The sequence below is a fragment of the Candoia aspera genome, chromosome 2 (assembly GCF_035149785.1).
Source record: "Candoia aspera isolate rCanAsp1 chromosome 2, rCanAsp1.hap2, whole genome shotgun sequence".
NCBI lineage: Eukaryota > Metazoa > Chordata > Lepidosauria > Squamata > Boidae > Candoia > Candoia aspera.
In genome coordinates, this window is record NC_086154.1 from 265,628,842 (window position 1) to 265,649,828 (window position 20,987).

The 20,987-nt window shown below is 51.3% G+C and overlaps 1 protein-coding gene across 1 annotated transcript; it reads right to left on the reverse strand.

Annotated features, from left to right (window-relative positions):
• Window positions 1-9,647: 9,647 nt before the first annotated feature.
• Window positions 9,648-20,906, reverse strand: RGP1 (RGP1 homolog, RAB6A GEF complex partner 1). The gene is made up of 8 exons (XM_063295956.1): window positions 20,779-20,906; window positions 13,229-13,365; window positions 12,100-12,183; window positions 11,687-11,836; window positions 11,464-11,613; window positions 10,766-10,893; window positions 10,503-10,680; window positions 9,648-10,222 (listed from the first exon to the last, which is right to left on the reverse strand). The coding sequence occupies exons 1-8, from the start codon at window positions 20,892-20,894 to the stop codon at window positions 9,999-10,001; spliced, it is 1,167 nt and encodes a 388-aa protein (XP_063152026.1). The 5' UTR covers window positions 20,895-20,906; the 3' UTR covers window positions 9,648-9,998.
• Window positions 20,907-20,987: the final 81 nt, after the last annotated feature.

The following is a 20,987-nucleotide window of genomic DNA, read 5'->3' on the forward strand; positions in this document are numbered from 1 at the left end:
CCACGGACGGGTCTACGGACAACACCGGCTCTAACGGCTTAGAAACGGAGATGAGCACCGCCCCCTAGAGTCGGACACGACTGGACTTTACGTCAAGGGAAACCTTTACCTTTACCTATAACTGTTGTATTATTAAGTATAATAGCAGACAATTTATGTGCTTTTTAATTTGATTCTTATTATAGTAGACAGAATAGTGGTAGAAGGGAACAATTAAATATGTCTCAGCTTTTGGAGGGGAGAAAGATGTTTAAGAGCTTTATATGAATTTTCTTTTTTCTTCATTTTAATATAAGGGGGAGGAGTAACTGTACTTAGTGATTTTTATTATGTATTAAAGTGGAATGACCTATAGAAATAATGTGGTGTTTTTGGTTTAATACAGAGAAAGAGATTATGTCATGTTCACTGTTTCAATGTAGTTTATACATCGTAATGTTTCACATGCCATGGCGCTGACTAGCGTTTCTTTTTGGGAGGGAGCTGCTGTGAAACCTTGTACCAAGCTCTGTATCTGACTTCCTTACAATGGAATGTGTTTGGGTTATGTTATCTGTTCAAGGCCTTTTCCCGCAGACCATCAGAAGCCGTTAGGGGCACCTGGGATTGTGCACGTGAGAAGATTCTATGGGGGGAGGGATTTCATTTGCACCAAGGGTTTTTAGTTTGAATTTGGCACGCTTTCATCATTCTCAGCTTTCTTTGTGATCCTGCTTACTGTTCTTTAATAAATCAGATATCCTTGAATCTTGCCTGTGAGTCTGATACTGTTTTAGAATAGGCAATCATTACATAAAGCTGAGAATCCCAAAATTGTACCGTTAGCTCCTACCAAGATCAGTCTCTTGTGAGGGAAAATAGTTAACGATGGCTGAGTCGCAATCCACGACTGGGGGACTCGAGGAGTCGGCTAGTTTGCCCGAGTTGATGGTCAGGAGCAGGGAACTGAATCTCACCCCAGAGCCTTCAGAATCCCAAGACCTGTCAAGGGATTAATCGAGTTCCAATTCTGACATGGAGGAATTTACTGGCGGAGAAGGGCCAAAGAAACCAGCACCCAGAGAAGTGGTCGCAGAGTTAATCACCTTGGATGAGGTGGGGGAACCCCAACCAGGCATGTCAGGGATGTCTTGGAAGTATCGGTTCCCGCTAACCCCAGACAGGGTGTCAACTGAGAGGAAACCAGGTGCACGAAGGAGAGGGGACTCTCGAACCCGAGAGACTAAGAGTGATGGAAGCCAAATTAGAATCGATGGAGTACATGCTGAAAAACCTGTCTTTGTCACTGGAGGGACGGGGGGGGGGGCATGGAGGAGATCTCAGCTTCCCGCAACCATCCCCCATCCTCCCTTCCAGACTGCCAGCGGAGCGGGGCCGGAGACGGCTCCGGGATGAATCTCCACCCCGCAGAGCCCAGTCGTCAGTATCCCCACCCAGTAAGGGGAAAGCTACTGTAACCTGGGGCCAAACCACACAAGCGCCTGATGGTCACACTCCAACCGGAGGCAGAGTGAGAGACTTTTCTGTCAAATTTGATGGGGATCCAACAAAGTTATCTTTTCTCTTAACTAATGCTAAGAGTTATATGAGGCAGTTTGGGGCATGCTTCCCTTCTGAAGAGGCTAAGATAACTGCCATCGCCACCAAGTTGAAGGGTTGAGCAGCTGACTGGTATGTTCAATTAACTGATGCTGACTCTCTTGCACTGGATTATTTCGATGATTTCATGTGGGCGTTAAAGTTACATTTTGAAGATCCCCTAGCCAGGACAAGAGCTAAGAAGGCGCTGAAGGATCTTACCCAGGGCCAAATGTCAGTAGCTGATTATGCCCTAGAGTTTAAAGCTCTAGCTGGGAAAATCATTGACTGGTCTCAGTCCACTCTAATAGAACGTTTTAAAGAGGGACTCAACCGGGACGTCCTACGTTGGGCGTTGTGTAGAGACGACCCAGAGTCATTGTACGACTGGATCTGTCTGGCCGGAAAGGCTGAGCATGCTCAGCATACCTTCATGCAAACCAGAAGACCTGGAAACCCACCAGCCACCATGAGGGGACCCCGAAGTGCTGCAACTGCTGCCCGGCCAGGCTATAGAGCCTGGGATGAGGAGAGAGATCGGTGCTATGTGAGGGGTCAGTGCCTCAGATGCGGAAAGGATGGCCATCAAGCAGCTGATTGCCCAAAAGCCAAGGCTGGAGATTGAACGGGGAAGCCGCCGGCCAAATCGCCCCCCCCCCTTCGCAGCGAATGACAGCAGCCAAAGGGACAGCCGATGCAGAGGAAGTAATATACTTCTTGGGGGAGGCTGAAGACTCCAAGGAGCCAGCAGGAAATGCCAGCCACCTGCCATGAAGGGCGCCAGCAGGCAGGTGGAAGAGGATGGGCGCAAAGATGCTATGGCGAGTGCTGACTGTCCCACTTTAGCAGTAAACGTGAAATTGGGTTCCCGCACAAAAACTACAGAGGTCTGGGCTTTAGTTGACTCTGGGTGTTCCAGGTGTTTAATTCACCCTGATCTGGTTGCCGCTTTGGACCTGCCTAGCTTCCCCCTCCAGCAGCCTTTGATCTTCACACAGTTGGATGGTTCAACAGCGGGGAGGGGGGGGCGGCAACTCATTTCACTGGAACTGTGGCAATGCAAATGGGCAGCCACCGTGAGACTGAAATTCGTTGTAGCACCTGTTAGCAGTCCCTTGGTAATCCTGGGGATCCCCTGGTTGACCTATCGAAGCCCCTGTATAAATTGGGAGCACAGAACTGTGACTTTTAAAGATGGATTTTACCAAGCTCCTACAGCGGAGATAGTTGCACATGCGGGGGTTGGAAGGGCAGCGATTGCCACGCCGCGCCCTAACTTGCCACATTTAGAAGGCTTGCCTGGTCAATACCAAGAATTTGCAGATGTATTTGGGGAGATGGAATCAGATCAGCTACCCCCCTATCAGACAACTGACTGTGCAATAGAGTTGGTCCTCAATGCTCAATTGCCCAAGCCAAAAATTTATCCGATGACTCAGAAGGAGCTTGAGGCATTACGGGACTTCATTGACAAACATCTGTCCAGGGGGTTTATTGAACCTGCTAATACCCCAGTTGGGGCCCCTGTGTTATTTCAGGAAAAGAAAGATGGCACGCTTCGACTCTGTACAGACTATCAAGGGTTAAATTCCATCTCTATTGTCAACAAGTACCCTCTCCCTCTTATGAAGGGCATGTTGGCTCATTTGTCAAAGGGAAAGATTTTCTCCAAGCTCGATCTTCACGAAGCCTATTTCCGCATTCGCATAAAAGCTGGGGATGAGCAGAAAACTGCTTTTAATTGCCCGCTAGGATCGTTTCAGTACAAAATCCTCCCTTTTGGGTTAGCAGGGGCACCTGGAGTCTTCACGCAGTTGATTAATGAAGTTTTACATGATCATTTGTTTAAAGGGGTTCTGGTCTATCTAGATGAAGTTCTCATTTACACTGAAACCGAGGAGGAACACGAACGCCTCCTCAAACAGGTGTTATGCAAGCTTAGAGATGCCAAACTCTATGCCAAACTTTCCAAACGTGAGTTTCACAAAACTTGACTATCTGGGCTATCGAGTGTCTGACTGGGGTATAGAAATGGACCCTGCTAAAATTCAGGCCATTCTCAATTGGGAACGCCCCCGCACCCAGAGGCAATTACAAAGTTTCCTAGGGTTTAGTCATTTCTATCGGCAATTCATCCAGGGGTTCGCTGAGATTGCTCTCCCCCTTACTGATTTGCTCCGTACCAAGGGCTTGGGGGAAACCCACAAAGTAAAAAACCCTGGGGCAGTGCTGAATTGGACACCTGAATGTCAAGCAGCCTTTGAGAAACTAAAAGCCCTTTTTACTGCTGAACCCATTCTACAGCACCCTGATCCTGAGCACCCTTTTGTGGTCCAAGTTGATGCTTCTGACTCCCCCATTGGGGCTATTTTACTGCAAAGGGATTCAGAAAATCACTTAAAACCCTGCACTTATCTATCCAGAAAATTTTCTGAGACAGAGCACCATTGGCATGTTTGGGAAAAGGAGGCATTTGCTGTAAAAGCAGCTTTAGAAACCTGGCGCCATCTCCTTGAAAGCGCTAAATGCCCTTTTGAGGTCTGGACCGATCACAGGAATTTAGAAGCCCTCCGCACCCCAAGACGTCTCAGCCCTAAACAGATTTGCTGGGCTCAGTTTTTCAGCTGTTACAACTTCCAATTAAAATTTATCCCAGGAAAGAAAAACTTTTTAGCCGATGCCTTGTCACATTTACCTCAGGACCTTGACCAGGTGGCAGATGTGGTTGGAACTGTTCTCACTGAACCACAATTGGGCTTGGTTGCTGTCACTCGGAGCCAGACGCGTGCGCAAGCAACTCCGCCCCCAGCCCAGCCTGGGAAGCGGAAAATGCTGGTTGTCAGTTACAGAAGGACTTTCTCCAGGCACTGAAATCTGACACTTGGTTGCTAGCTAATAGAGACAATGTTTCTTTTGAAAACGGTCTGGCGTGGGTGGAACACCACCTTTATGTGCCTGAAACGTTAAGAGCTAATGTTTTGCAGCGTTCTCATGATGAAAAACTTGGGACAGTTTGGTTTTGTCAAAACCTTGCATTTGGTTCACCGTCAATTTTGGTGGCCAACCTTAAGACATGATGTAAAAGACTATGTTGCTTCCTGTCCTGTTTGTGCCATGTCAAAACGTAAAGGGGGGGAACCACAGGGGCGTTTCCAGCCAGTGGCCAGTCCATCCCACCCCTGGGATGAGATTTCTATGGATTTCATTGTAGACTTGCCTCCCAGTCAGAAGAAAACTGTCATTTGGGTAGTAAAAGATTTTTTCTCTAAACAAGCTCATTTCATTCCATGTGCATCCATTCCGTCAGCCCCACAATTGGAGCGCCTGTTTCTCCACATCTACCGCCTCCATGGTAGCCCCTCCCGTTTTGGTCAGTGACCGTGGCACACAGTTTACTTCCCAGTTTTGGAAATCATTTTTAAAATTGATTGGCACCAAACAAGCCCTGTCCACATCGTCCCATCCGGAAACTGACGGTTCTGAGATTTTAAACGCCACTCTGGAACAGTTTCTTAGAGCATACATTAACTACCATCAGGACGATTGGGTGGACTTATTACCTTTTGCTGAGGTTGCTTGTAACAATGCTGTCCATCAGAATAGCAGGCAAACCCCTTTTCGTGTGGTCTCCGGTCACGACTTTGTTCCCATCCCTGAACTGCCACAGCCCCCTTCCCAAACGTGTTCTGCATCTGAATGGGCTGTTAAACTGTCTGATTCCTGGCCGGTAATTCAACAAGCTTTGGCTGATGCCCAGGCTACTTACAAATCTCAAGCTGATAAGCATCGCTCTTTACAACACGACTTCAAAGTTGGGGATCAGGTGTATCTATCTACTAAATTTATCAAATCTCCTCAACCCTCTAAAAAACTTGCTCCCAAATTCATTGGTCCTTTTCCTATTGTGGGTCTTGTCAATCCAGTCACTGTTAAATTGGAACTGCCTCACAATTTAAAACGCTTGCACCCTGTTTTCCATTGCAGCTTGCTTAAGCCTCTGCACCACTCACCACGGTGGCACCCTCAACCTCCTCCTCCTGCTCCGATTATGATTGACGGCCAACAACACTTTGAAGTCAAGGACATCATTGATTCTCGCAAGCTTCGAGGCACCCTTCAACATCTGGTCCGATGGAAACACTTTCCTCATCCTGAATGGGTGTCTGCCCACCATGTTAACGCTCCTGATTTAGTTAATCGTTTCCACCTTGCTTACCCTTTGAAGCCTGCTGCTTAATATATTCTTTATTTGGGGGGGGGCAGTATGTCATGTTCACTGTTTCAATGTAGTTTATACATCATAACGTTTCACATGCCATGGTGCTGACTAGCGTTTCTTTTTGGGAGGGAGCTGCTGTGAAACCTTGTACCAAGCTCTATATCTGAATTCCTTACAATGGAATGTGTTTGGGTTATGTTATCTGTTCAAGGCCTTTTCCCGCAGACCATCAGAAGCCGTTAGGAGCACCTGGGATTGTGCACATGAGAAGATTCTATGGGGGGAGGGATTTCATTTGCACCGAGGGTTTTTAGTTTGAATTTGGTGCGCTTTCATCATTCTCAGCTTTCTTTGTGATCCTGCTTACTGTTCTTTAATAAATTAGATATCCTTGAATCTTGCCTGTGAGTCTGATACTGTTTTAGAATAGGCAATCATTACAGATTATGAAAATTTTCCATATCCTTGCTGTTAAAAGTCAGAAGCCACACCTCTGTAAAAAAAAATTTCTCGTGTTTCTGCACTTTAGGTTTTTTTCTTTGTAGTTTTTATTCCTTTCTTGAAATTTAATAATATCATAAAAAGAAAGAAGTACCTTCATACATTCTAGACAATTTATCTGGTGACATATACCAATGGTACATCATTTTACAAAAAATTCTCTTTAAGATTATAACAAAATGTAAATTTCAATCCTTTCACCCACATATTTTCCCATTGTTCCACCTGTATATTATAACCAAAAAATTTAGCCCAGTGTATCATATATTCTTTCACTACTTCTTCTGTTTCAAATTCTACTAAAAGTTTATACATTTTAGCAATTACACATTCATCATTTGTACACAATTCTTTTTCTCACTCAGTCTTACAGTGTTCAAAACCATAAGCTCTTTTGTCTGCTTTAAATCTTTCTAATAACTTTAAATTAAAAAACCATTGGCAATTATGTCACTCTGCCACCAGTTCTTCTCTTTATTTTATTTTACATTCACCTTGGCAATATTCTAGTATCTCATGATAGGTTAGCCATTTGTGTTTGCCTATTATTTCTTGTCTATAAAATGCTTCTTGTGTTGAGAACCACAAAGGAGTTTTCAGGCACAACCCAGGTTTGTATCTGTTCCATACTGTCAATATGGCAGGTCAAACATAATGTTTTTTAAAACCCACATTAACCTTGACTTTATCATACCACAAATGCCCATGCCACCCAAATCTCAGGTCACATCCTTCTAACTCCAAGAGCCTTCTATTTCCCAGCAACACCCACGCTTTCATCCAAACCAAGCAGCAAGCTCCTTGATCAGCACGTTACACCCCTGCTCCACAAGCTGCATTGGTTGCTACTATGCTTCTGGGTTCAGTTCAAGGTGCTGGTAATGACCTATAAAGCCCTCCATGGCAGGGATCAGAAGCCTTCTACTGCTATTAAAATAAGCATATTCCATATTGGGAATATTACTGCAGTGTTGCTTGGTTGTTTGCTTGCAGACATTTCGTTGCCAGAACACCTCCCTGCCAGCAATCAACACCCAGATAAGCAAAGATCAACACCAGGATTAACACCAGACAATCAGGCAAAAAACAGTACCCTAATCAAGGCACCACCAAGGAGAAAACCACACCCCCACCAACGCTGGCAGGGGAAGCCACTATATGTAAACAGAGAGCAAACCCCACACTCATTAGCACTGATGTTACCTAGTTGGGCAATGAAATGTCTGCAAGACACTCACTTAGAGAGCACCAAGGGCTCCTCAGTTCAACCCTGAGCTACCCAGATTCTCTTCTACTGGTATAACTGCAATACCAGTAACAGTTCTATTGGCCATGGAAGCCTATAGTCTGGACCGATGCCTTGTGCCTTATGCAGGCACTGCCCCAGCAACCATTTCCTTTAAGGTGGGGAAGGGGACAGGGGACTGCAGAGCAGCAAACCAGAGTCACCCAAGGCCCTTATGGAGCCAGGCAGGGAAGGGTCCGAGATGAGCAGTGGCCTGGTCAAGCCGATTTACGGACCATCTGCTCTTCCTTGAGACACAGGCAAAGAAACAAGCAGACCCACAGGTGCCAAAGGGGCATCCGGGTCAGCAGGAATTTAAATCCACCAAGAGGCGGCTTGTGGTTTAGGGCGGATGGGACTTGTCTACCAGCCAAGGCTGCCAACAGTGGCGTCATCCTTCCAGCAGCACTGAAGGGCCAGGGAGGGGCCCGCTGCCCTGGAATGGTGCCTACGGCTCCTCAAGGAGCCCTGCCTGCCAGAACCACCAGGGCCTGGCCACCTGCCCACCCGCTTCCTTGCCCAGAGCTGCTCCCTCCACCAGGAGGATGGGGCCGCCCACAGCATCAGGTGCTGGGCCTTTGTCCGCCAATGTCGTCCGAGTCACTAGAGGGTGGGGGGAGGGAGTCTGACCTGAAACCTCTTCCAAGGTTACTGGGAAGACATTCACTCCTGGAAGACAATCTGCAGTCGCGAATTTGCCACAACAGCACAACCTTCACGAGGCAGCGATCCCCCCATGCTAAGGCACCACTTCTGGGAGCCAGCCTATCAGCTGCACCTCTCCAGGGCAAAACCCTGATTGGGGGTACGATTTGCCTCAGAGCTGGGGGAAGCCTATGGATGTCGTGCAGGAGAGAAAGGGAACAACTTAAAAGAGGCATAAAAATATCTAACCGCAGTCAATACTCACCTAACTTTGCACATGGCAAATGCGGCCCCTGAACGACTTCTAGCCGCAAGTATCCTTTCATGAGTCATGCAAACTGGCCTGAAAGGCCACACACCACCGCCACATGTGGAAGAGAACAGCTCAGGGGAGGGGGGGACAGCAGAGGCATTTTACTTGGTTTTTCATGAAGGAAGAACCCAAAGCTGGACCAAGGGACAAAACATGGCCAGGCAGGTAGAGCCGAGAGAGGCTGAGGCATGGAGGCCACGCAAGGGCCACAGGCTCAGCATGCGTGCGTGCCAGGCTGAGGAGCCAGCAACCCACCTGGCTGGAAGACCCCCTGTGGCATCGGCCTTGCAAGAGGAGCAGCCTGCCCACCATTCAGCCTCAGGTACCCACCTGGTCCTCCCTGCCCAGGTTTTGAAGGTCTCGGCCCCCAGGGGCGGCTATGCCCATGGGTAAAGGCACGAGGCTGAGAGTTCACGCAAGGATGGGGCCTGGGCTATGCCCAGTTTCTGCCACCTCCTAGCCAGGGCAGGGCTCGGTTCAGCTCAAGCAACCCTTTCCAGGCAGAAAGAGCGTTCTCCTGCCGGCGGAGGACCCAGTGTGCTTTCATGTGGTCGAGCTCCAAGTGTTGACTCCCTTCTTAGCCTGCTCCCTTCTGGCAGCTGGGAGAGGGAGAAGGACTGCATTCCTGCAACCACAACGGCCTTCCGTCTCCCTCCTCCAGTGCAGAAAGAACTGCACGCGCCCTGTTCTTGTCCTCCCCGCATCCCATGAGTGCAGCCACAGCCCCCTCCCCCACCTCCTGGGCCACATTTTCAAGGACCGCAGGCAGGCCCTTAAATCCCGGGAACAAGCCTGAGGAGGGCGATCAGCCTGGCATTGCCTCCCAATCTCAGTTGCTAGGGTCGGTGGCAGGAGAGGGCGCCATTCCCGTCTCTCACTCACAAGCCCCGGAGTGTCTGGGTGGCCAGACGTGCCCTGGCCTGCCCGGCAGGGCTGTCCCAGGGACTTTGATGCTCCACATCAAAGCATCTCTCCAGGTCGACAGGCAAGGCCCTCCTCCGGGCACACCTGGGAAAACGGGGCCAGGGAAAGGCAGGCGGGCTTCCTGCCTGCTCCCCTCTGCCCTGGAGGAGGGACGCTGCCATGGGCACACAAATGGGCCAGGGGTTAGAGCACTCTTTATTGACAGACACAAAACAGCATACTGGGTGGAGCTGAAAAGCAAAGAAGAGCCCCCCCCCCCTTTCAGCCCTGAAGCTGTTTCAGAAGGAACAGGTCAGGGCAGTGTCATCCATGGGGGAAGGGAACGCCCCAGCCGGGGCCAGGGGGCCGGGAAGATGCCAGGTCTTGCCTGCCACGTCCTGCCAATGGCACCAATACACTGGAGATGGTAAGTCCTGGGGCTGTGGGCCACGTGAGAAACCTTCCCAGGGCCACTCACATACACCGGATCTCCCCCGCCAGCTGGCCCACAAAAGGGGCGATGCTCCTCTCCTACCGAGGACTGCTGGAGCTGTTCAGATAGTGAGACAGCTGGAGCTAGGGAGCTGGGAGGCGGAGGTGGCCAGGAGGGGGCTGGTGGGCAGCACCTTGATGGGCAGGTCCCAGCTGAAAGTGTCCACGTCCATCTGCTCTGCTCCTGTCCAGCCAACAGCTTCTGACCGGTCCTCAAGGGCCACAGGCGCCTCTGCTGTGCCTCGGGCGGTGACAAACTCGAAGTGGAGCCTCCACTGGAGGGACACTGCGGGAAGAGGGAGGGAGGAGGGCGTGGGCACCCTGAGCAAGGGGAGCCAGGCTGGCTGGTCTGCTCACCCCATGAGACCAAGAGCCTGAGAACAGGCCACACCACCTTGTTGCCCCAGACCCCAGAGCAGCAGAAGGGGAGGGGAAGGCTCTGGTTCCCTAGGCTTGCTTGGTGGGGAGCTCGCCCACAAGGGGGGCTGGCGCATGGCCACTCCCAGAAGATAAGGGCTTTCTCGGGAGCATCAACCCAACAAGGTGGAGGCACACGTGTGGCTCACCAATGCTGGTGCTGAACCCTGGAGCCGAGCTGAGTGGGATGGGCAGGCTGAAGCTGGTCCGGGTGGTATGCAGGCAGGCTTCCTGGTGCCGGGCATGGGTGCTGTAGGAGGCAGCCTGCCCCTTCCGGCGCTGAAAGGCCTCCTGGACCCGCTCCTCCGTCTGCAGGCTCACCAGATACTAGCGGAGACAAGGGCCCGTGAGCAAAGGCTGCCCCCGTCTGCACCCCAGGTGGCCTCCGAGAGGCACCTGGCTCCGCCCTTACCTGCAGACAAGGCGTATCCCCCTCAGAGAAGCTGAACGTCCCAACCACATCCTCCCCGATCTTATAAATGGTCTTGAAGATGCAAAAGGTGGCCACGCGACCCCGGGCGTTGCTGATGTTGAACAGGTCTGGGGACAAAGAGAGTGTTTCACGAGACGGGGGTGGGGAGAGCAGCTCTGTGGCCCAGCACAGCCCTCAAATGACACAGCAGGTGCTTATGCAACAAGGGGGGCTTCTGTCCGGGGCTGAGGGTCACACGGGGAGCTGCCTCCCAAGGCTACCGAAGGCCCCCAGGACAGAGAGTCTGTAAGAGGAGAAAGCAACTCCAATCAACGGGCTGGGAGGTGAGAGGGCCACAGTGCTCAGCCTTCCAAGAAGGGAGGCTCTTGTCGGCCTGCCTGGAGCAGGAACGGGCCACAGGACTTGGCTGAGCCCAGCCCAGCTTTCCTTTGGGCTCACCCACACACGACACAGGCCACGGGGCCTTCTCCCAAAGAGAACCACGTGACACAAATCCAAGCATTGGCAGTGGGAGGCTGCAGGTGAAGCACCCCCAAAGGAGGGTTGGAGACCAAGGATGGGGTCCACAACTCCAGAGGCCATTACGCTTTTGGCTAGAAGGGAAACAGGGAAGGTGTGCTGCAAGTAATCAACTGGTAGGGCAGAAAGGCCATGCCATGGGATGGGAGGGGACCTACGCAAACTCCGCCGTGAAGTAGCGACCATCAGGAGCTCTGTGGCCAGGTCTGCCAGCTGGGAGGACTTCTTCACACCGCCCTCTTCCTCCTCCAAGAACGGGTTGGAGGGGGCGACAGCCTCATCCTGGGGGAAAGGGTAGTCTCTGAGCCCTAGGGAGACAGGGCACAAAGGTCAGAGTCCTGGCAGGCTGGCATCCCAGGCCAGAGGCCAAGGGAGGCTTACCCTGGAGCACCAGCACTCGGAAGGGGACCCGGAGGAGCTTGATAGCAGAGTTCACCCGCTGGCAGCCAATGGTCAGCTTGTAGACATACTTCACCGCCTGACCACGGAAGGAGGGCGGCCCGTCCACCGGCAGCGTCTCGCAGTAGGAGTCTGGGGGCAGAGAGGGGGAAGGAGGGCAGCTGAGCCAGCCCAGCAGAATCATGGAGCCAGCTCTCCTCGGGCAGGCAGAGAAGCCCCTGGATGCCACAGCGGCTCCCTTGATTCTCATCAGATGGGTGAGGTGCAGTGGCCACCCACTTCTCCCCTTCTGCTCTCGGCCTGCTCCTGCGGGCCCCATGGCTCTGGCCTGACCAGTCTGCTGCCCACCCAGGTCGCCCCACGTGCCGCTTGGGAGGAGAGAAGGCAGGGCTCACAGCTTTTGGACTCGCCAGGATCCAGCCTCAGGTCACAGAAGAGGATCTTTGGGGGTGTTGACAGGATGCACTGACCCCGCTCCCCTGCAAGGCAATGCATATCACTGGCCTGTCCCACAGCAAGGGCCTCCTTTTCTTTAAAATATAACTTTTATTGATTACAATAATAAAATCTAATACAAACTAGACTTAAAGAAAAAAGAATAGAAAAGTAAAAAGTGCAAAAAAAAAAAGGGAGAAAAGTTAAGAATAAAGAGAAAAGAAATATATAAAGTGACTTTCAATCTTCATTACAAGTATAAACAAATTTAGTGACTCTTCACCCCCTCCAAGGCTACAAATGTAAGTTCAGCCCATATCCCAACTCTTATCTATAAACAAATCCATAAAGCATCATTTTTTCAGTCCTGGTGTCAGCAGAAAGTCCATAAAGTGTTACTAAAAGTAACAACATACCTTGTTTTAACCTTGATCACATAAACCAACTTTATATTCCTTCCTTTTACTTCTAACAGTCTTAATCTTTAGTTCACTCAAATATTGTCATAGAATTTGATTTCTCTTCATTTCTTCTTTGTCCCATCACTCAGAATTCTTCAAGGCTTTAAAAAGCCTCTTTTGTAAATCCAGTAGGAAAAAATTGTCCAGGTCACTTGTTTGTCATTTGTATTTCCTGATGAAATTTTAAAGCCTTAGCCAATTTCTTTTGTAGATCCAGTGAAACATCTTTTTCTAAGTCGTTCTCTTGGCCTGTCAGTTCTAAATCCACTTTTGATGTGAGCAAGACGGCTGATTCTATCATCTCCCACAGCTCAAGCCCACAGAAAGCCACTGGCCTGCAGTCTCCTCGTCAGGAGCAGCCGTCCGGAGCACATGTGGGCAATCTCCCATCCTCTCCTCATCCAGAGGGGTTCCAAAGAACCAGTCTACTCATCAGTTCCTTGGTCTTCAGCTCCACTTTTGCAGAGCCATCTTCAGTTTGCCATACCCCCCCTCTGTCCCAGAAGACCAGCAAGGGCCTCCCTTTCCAAGTCCCAGGAGTCAATCTTGGACCCTGCTGAGTCAGGCAGCAGGCACCAGCCCCACCAGAGACCCTCCCACCAGCCTCCCCCTTTGAGATGCAACTCACCTCTGTTGGGCACAAAGACGGTCTCATTTTCTGCCTGGGCGTCATAGCTGGTGTCTTCTGAAGGAGGCAGAGCCACCCGGCTCTCGCTGGCATGCAACTGGCAGTGGATCTGAGCACTGGCCCAGGCCAGCATTTCACTGGAAGAAAGGAAGAAGAAAGGGTGGGCAGGGAGAGCAATGGAAGTAAACGCCAGGGCCGAGACACTTGACAGGTCACAGCCACCATCCACTGAAAAGGAAACAAAATCCACAGGTGGCAAATGCACCTTCTCCCACCAGGCAATGCTGTTTCCTGAATAAGGCCCTTGCCAGCCCCAGCACTCATTTGCTGCCGCCGCCGCCGCCTCCTCCAGTGGTGACAGGGCCAGCTGCCCCTTTCATCTGGACCACAGTGCCAGACCCTGCTCTACTCTTGCAGCAGACCCTCTTTGGGATTTCTGGTGCAGCCTTGGCTGTGCCCAGGATGCCAGGAGAGAACTGGGCATGGGGAGGGTGCTCCTCTATTCAGTCCACAAGGCTTTCTAATCAGCAGGTACCTTTGGTGCTGTCAGAGTGCGCTGAAAAGCGTTTGGCCCGAGAGATCAGAAAAATCACACACCAGGCATTTCTATCAAAATAAATGTATTTACAGAAAGCACAAAAACATTTTCAAGCTGTGTATTCACAGGCGCTCAGAGAGAACTGGGAGGAAGCTATGTAGAAAGGAAACTGAAACTAACAAGCCCAGGCAAGCTGCCCTCCAGGCAAATCAGGAGCTTTTACCTAATATGGGCATGCCTTTTTACCCCACAAACCAAGGATACTTAAGTCTGACCTTCTGACTCTGCCAGAGTGATTTGTTACTATAGTAACCTTAATGGCTTGCCCCTTGCAAAAAACAATCAAACGCCAACAGGTGCTGGTGCGGCTGGCTACGCGGAGCCCATTTCTTGTGAAATTATTCACGTGTTTCTCTCCTACAATCCTGAAGCTGCAGCTGGCTGGCCTCTGTTTGGCCCCATCCAGCGGAAGGTCTGAGGCTCTGGCTCCGCTGCTGAGCTGCAGTTGGGAGCTTCTCAGGGCCACTTGGAACCCACCTTCCTACCACTGGAACCAGGGCTGGAGAGAACAGGCTTCAGCCGCCTTCTCAGTTCAGGCGGCCAGCCAGCCACTCAGGGAAGCAGAGGATCCCTTGTGAGCCTCTGCTAACCAGAAGTGGCAGCGGACCAATTTTGGCCCAGCTATAGGGGTCCTTCCTGCAGCCCATTATTTTGGGGGAGGTCATCTGGGGCAAGTCCCAGCTGCTCTGTGTATTTATGCCACCCGTCCTGACATCCCTGTGGGACCCCCTTGGAGCAGATGTTGTCATGAGTACTGATGGCGAGCAGGAGGGGGCCTCTATCCAGGGGGGAAAACGCATGCATAGTACTGAGGAATTAAGCAGCCATTCAGAGACACAGATCAGACCCCCCTTAACTTTTGGGGTTTATCTGTCTGGGTTTTTCCCACGCTTCTTCAGTTTGTTGGGATTTTCTGTCTTATGTAGCAGTAATAAACACTAGAAACCCATTCCTCATCTCAGTGTGATTCCTGACTGTTAGGACAGATGTGGGGACCAGACTGCTTCAGGCGCTGTTCATGTTACTGCACAACCACCCCAAGGTATGTGGTCGGTACACTGATGCCCCGCCCAGGGCTGCAACAGCCTTCAGTGGAGAATCGATGGAGCCAGCGGTGTGCCGCTGCCTCCCCCAGACTCCTGGCTTCAGCTTTCCAGAGCTGTGGTCTGGGTGACACTCTGTCTGTGAGGCAGCCCCATCGCAAGTTACAATCGGTCCCACAAGCTAATTGTGACCTCCACATATTCCCAAGAAATGCAAAAGCACCCACAGCAGCATTCCTGGACGACACTGATGCTCCTTCAAGGGAAGGGACTGATGGCAAAGTACTCCCTCCCCGTGCCCCCACCCCCGGCTGCCCTCTTGCTCCCCTCTCCCAGGCTATCCATCATCTTTGGTTTGTGTTAGATTTGGGCCTCGGCATTCGATCCATGAATTCGTTATCTGATGGCATCAGGTCAAGGTTAGTTATCCACCACCTGGCCAATGGAGAAGCTCCCATTATTCATTTTCCAACAGGATATGGAAAATGAACACCTCAGTTCATTCACAGCTCTCAGTAAACAGAAGGTGGAAAGGATCCAGGTTGGGCTTTTGGCTGGGCATGCTGTGTGAACCTAGCTATGATGGTTTGCAACTCACGGCTCAGCACTTGGGCGGCGAAAGGCTGTGCTTGACCTGGGGGGTCAGCTCCAAGGGCTTAAAAAAAGAGTGGCAGCCCACAATTGGTTCAGCGAATGTGCGAAGCCAGTCGAGTGTTGTGTGTTTTCACAAGCCATTGAGAGCCTCATCCAGAAACACCACCCTAAAAGGGCCTGCTCTGCAGCATCATCAGTGGGGACCTGCTGGGTCCAGAGCATCCCCTGGGCTTCCCTGCAAGGCCACCACCACCCCTGCCTGGCTGGTGACACCAAGGAGACTCCTCTCAACAGCCACATCATGGCATGTGCTCCAGCCGAGGCCTCCCATTGCCACGCCCCCCTCCTTCTGCTGGCTGGCTGGGATGGGGAAGGCACACTCTGCACATGGGTCTGTGCCCAAACCAGTTATTTACCCTTGCAAGCAACCCCGCAGAAGGTCCAGGAACCTGATTAAGAACCAGAGGGACCATCCTGTCTTGTCTCAATCCAGGCAAGCAAGCCTGTGGGTCGCAGAGGCCAGCCCTCCCTCCCAGGACCCCAGGCAGCGCCTCTGGGCCTGGAGCTCCAGCACTCCACTGCTACATGGGTAGCAAGCCATGGCCTTGGAGGGTTACCAGAGGAAGCACGACCAAAGGAAGGAGTCCTTCAAGAGGAAGAGGTCCCCCTTCTCCCTCAAGGCTCCACCTCTGTTTCACATTTTATACTGAGGCCCAGTGGGCTCGTCTTGCCAGCTGCACGCCTTCCAAGGCATGAGAAGATGCAAGGGAGGCTGCAGGGCATGATGGAAGTCCCCAAGAGCTGCAGCTGGATGGCACTTTTTCCTCTCGAGAAAACTAAGAGGACAGGGGCTCCTGACAACCAATGAGCAACCCACATCTGGAAGAATACACTCACAATCATCATTTCCCATTAACCCATATTGGGGAAAGGATTCTTCAGAGAACACCTATAATTCTATTGCAAGACTATGCAAAACCTTGTGTTTGGAACCAATTTGAGCATAACACTTCATAGATGGTCAGGAATCCTCAGCCCATCCCAGATAAATGGCTATCCAGCCTCTGCTTGAAAACCTCCAGTGTTAGAGCCCTCCATTACTCCAAGGGAGGGGTTGCTTCACCACTTCAGAGCTCTCAGTCAGGAAATTCCTCCTTATTCTGAGTTTGGATCTCTCTCTGTAAAGCCTCCTCCCACTGGTTCTTGTCCTACCCTCCACCCCCTCCTCCCTGTGGCAGCCCTTCAGGTCTTGGAGAGCTGCTATCACCCAGTTCTCGTTCTCTGTAGCATTTAGCATCTGAGCCCCTGGCCAGCTATGTTGTTGTTTTCTGCCCTTTTTCCAGTTCCTCAGCGTCCTCCTTTTTGCGATGACTAGAACTGGACATACGTCTGGATTACTGCAATGTGCTCTACATGGGGCTGCCCTTGAAGAGCATTTGGAAGCTTCGGCTGGTGCAGAATGTGGCTGCATGGGTAGTAAATGGAGTCGGATATTCGATACATGTAACACCCCTGCTACATGAGCTGCATTGGTTGCCAGTGTGCTTCCGGGTGCAATTCAAGGTGCTGGTTGTCACCTTTAAATCCCTTCATGACTTGGGACCTTGATACCTAAGGGACCGTCTTCTCCCAGTTGTTTCTGCCCGTCCAATTCGGTCTAGTAGGCTGGATATGCTGCGGGTCCCATCAGCCAAGGAATGTCAGTTGGCAGGGACTAGAAGGCGTGTCTTCTCAGCCATAGCGCCTGCCCTCTGGAATATTCTCCCTACAGATATCAGGATGTCCCTGACCCTGTTGGCCTTCCATAAGGCCGTGAAGACCTGGTTATGTGCTCAGGCCTGGGGCCCCGTTTCTTCGCTATATTAACATCTATGGCATTTGTTTACTTGGTGGCCGTGTATATTTATTTTGTATTTTAATTGTGTTAATTAAAATTGTTTTAATTGTTTTACAGTTTTTATTGTTGTAAGCCGCTCAGTCACTTGCTGAGATGGGCGGCTATAGAAATCAAACCAAACCAAACCAAATCAATAAATAAATAGAGTTCTAGATACAGACTGAGCAGGGCAAAAAAGATGAAGCAGAACTGTCAGTGATCTCAGCATTATACTTCAGTCGATGCAACCCAACATCGCATTAACACCTCTGGCAGCTGCAGCCCACCGCTGGCTCATGCTTAACTGGCAGTTTATCAGGCCACCCAGACTCTCCTCACGCACACTAGTGCCACGCCATGTATCTCCTGTTTTTGCACTCACATGCCTGGTTTTTCCTATTAAGTGCAAAATCTTACATTTCTTGCCACTTAACTGTTGTTAGCTAAGATACAATATTCAAATTTATCAAGAACCTTTTGAACTTTGAGCCTGTCTTTTTAGGTGTAAGCGATCCCTCCCTTCCCAGCCTTGTGTCAACTGCAAATTTGAAGAGCGTTCCATTTAGTCCCTCATTTAAGTTACTTATACTTATTTATCAAATTTATATGGCTGCCCATCTCATTCAAGGGGACTCTGGGCAGCATACAATAAAACCCACCATTAAAACCAAATATAAAAACTAATTAAAACAATGAAATAATTAACATAAGTAAAAACAAAGCTGTGAGCTAATTAAGATATCATACGTGATGCAACGTGTGGGCTTTCTGCTGCCAGGGGATCCCCAGGACTCATGAAAAAGTCATGTTTTGAGGGTTTTTGGAAAAGCCATAAAGGTTGGGGCTAACTTCAGGGGGGATGATGTTTCAGAGGGTGGGTGCCACAGCAGAAAAGGCTCATCTCCTGGGTCCTGTCAGATGGAACTCTTTAGCAGATGGGAACCGCAACATACCACTCCTGCTGGACCCGATGGGACAGGCAGATGTGATCGGGAAGAGGCGGTCCCTCAAATAGCCTGGCCCCATGCCATGGAGGGCTTTAAAGGTCAAAACCAACACCTTGAATTGCACCCGGAAGCAAACTGGCAGCCAATGCAGCTCACAGAGCAGAGCTGTAACGTGTGTCCTTCTAGGTACACCCATAACTGAAGCGTCCGGATGCTCTTCAAGGGCAGCCCCATGCGGAGTGGGTCACAGTAGTCCATCCAGGAGGTGACCAGGGCATGAGTGACCGTGAGCAGAGCCTCATAGGCCAGGAACGGGCACAACTGGCACACAACAGGAAGCTGTGCAAAAGCCCTCCTAGCCATGACTGCCACCTGCTCTTTGAGCAGGAGTTGCAGGTCCTCTAGGAGTACCCCCAGATTGTGCACAGTGTCTGTTTGGGGCAGTGCAACCCCATCCAGTACTTTATGAAAATGTTTATTTAAACAATTCATATGGTCACCCATCTCGGTCTAGTGATTCTGGGCAGCTAATAGTACAAAAAACACAAAATTAATGAAGATATGCAATGGGATCCTCCAAGATTCTATCCAGGATCAGTATTCTTCACTGCAGCCTTTCTCAACCTTTTGACCCTGGAGGAGCCCTTGAAATAATTTTCAGACCTTGGGGAACCACTGCATATTCCAGCTCAAATATAGACTAGAAGTTACAAAATTATATTAATTTAACGAGTAGGCCTGTACACATGCATTAACAGTGTTCGTAAACTAAAAATAAAGAATAAACTTACCTCTTTACTGAGAAGTTGCCCGAATTTGAAATAATTGTTGAAATGAATTGTGATCTCCCAGGAAACCCCTAGTGACCTCTCGCAGAAGCCGAGGGTGCCACGGAACCCTGGTTGAGAAACCCTGCTTCACTGTATTATTGCTTATTTATATTAATGCAATGAAACCACTGGGCCCAGGAGAGAACCCTGGGGGGCCACACTGCATACCTCCCTTCACGTACACACAGATGCATTAAGGACCATGGACCGAGTGTGATTTCTCAATCAACTGCAAATCCATCTAGTAGCAGGATCATTTCATCAAGGAGGCAGCTAATCAACTTTATTAAATGCCTTACTTTGTCTATGGCCAAGCACACTACAGCCATAGCATTTCCCTGGTCTACTAATCTAGTCATTTTGTCCAAAAAAAAAAGGAAGACGACAGTATAATAGGTCTGGCATGACATACTATTAACGAGCCTGTGCTAGCTCCCGATAAACACTTTCTTCCTTTCTAAATCCTTGCAAACCCATGGCTTGATCTTTCCTAGGACTTTCCCAGATATTGATGGGAAACTGATTGGTCTGCAGTGTCCTGGATCATCTTTTTTCCCCTTCTAAAACTCTGGAATAACCTTAGCTGTCCTCCAATCTCCCAGCACTTCCCTCGTGCTCCAGGAGTTCTTAAACTTACAGTCCATGGTTCCGAGATCACCTCTGCTGGCTCCTTAAGCGGCCTCAGATTGATCCCTCCTGCCCTGAAGAGACCTGAATCTCTGATTGCTTCCCTGCCTATTTTGACCTGCGTGGCTCTTCTGCCCCCGCGCTCAAAACTGCCCCAAACTAACCACTCAGCACACCCAGAGAGACTGAAGGGTTAGGGAGGGGGGTCATGGAGGCAAGGGCTGGGGTGGTGCCCCTGTCCCTCCTCCCCATCCATGGAGGCTGGACCACGGAAGTCGGGGCCACGGGCTGAGCTATCTGCATGGACTGCTGGGCCTGAAGTGGGTTACCCCTCACTGGGACCCTGTTTGGTCAAAGGATGCTGCACCTGACAGGGAGGGAGAGCGCTTTAAATTTAATTCCGGGAGGGAGGAAAATCCTGAGGGGAGGGCCTCAGGTCGCGGCCGCGGTGCTTTAGAAGGAAGTTCAAGTTGCTGCAACAGAACCTGTGGAATCACCCACTGAGACCTTTGCAGCCTTTACAGTCCAAACGTTCGGAGCATGGAAAACAAGGAAGGCGAACTCCGAGCGCAGAAAGCCAAGGGCATCCTGGCAGCTGACCCGCGCCCGGCCTTCTTCCCTAACTGTGGCAGGGCAAGCGAAAGACACCGTTTGCGCAAGAGAAGCCGCCGGAACCGTCGACGACCCCTGCCCGGGGAGCCACGGGAATGACTAAGCCGCCCAACCCAGAGCAGCGGGGGGCGCCCACGAAAAGCGGGCCGGGCTGCTCACGGCCGCTACGGCCTACCCCGCCCGCCGGCCGAGGAGGAGACGCGACGGCGCCTTCCCGGGCAAAGGGCAGGTCTTCCGGGGGGCAGGCTGCGGCGGACCGGGGGGCCTCGCTCCCCAACTCCTTGGCAGCTCTAGCGGAAGGCGGAGCTTGGACCGCGACCGCGGGGAGCTTAACCCGCTGGGGGCGGTGCGGGGAGGGCCCCGGGGCCGGGGGGAGGCGCGCGGCTTCTCCGGCTCCTCCGGGCCAGGTCGGCCCGCGCGTACCTGGAGGCGGAGGTGGCGTCGGGCGGGAGCGGGTTGCGCAGCGTCACCAGGCACTCCAGCGCCTCCCCGGCCAGGAACGCGGCGCCCCGCAGCAGCGCCGCCGACACCTCGATCATGGCCGCGCCGGGAGCGGGCGGGCGGGGCGGGGCGGGGCGGCGCGGGGGCGGGGCGGGGCGGGACGCTGGCCCGCCCGCGGCGCGCGGCGCGGG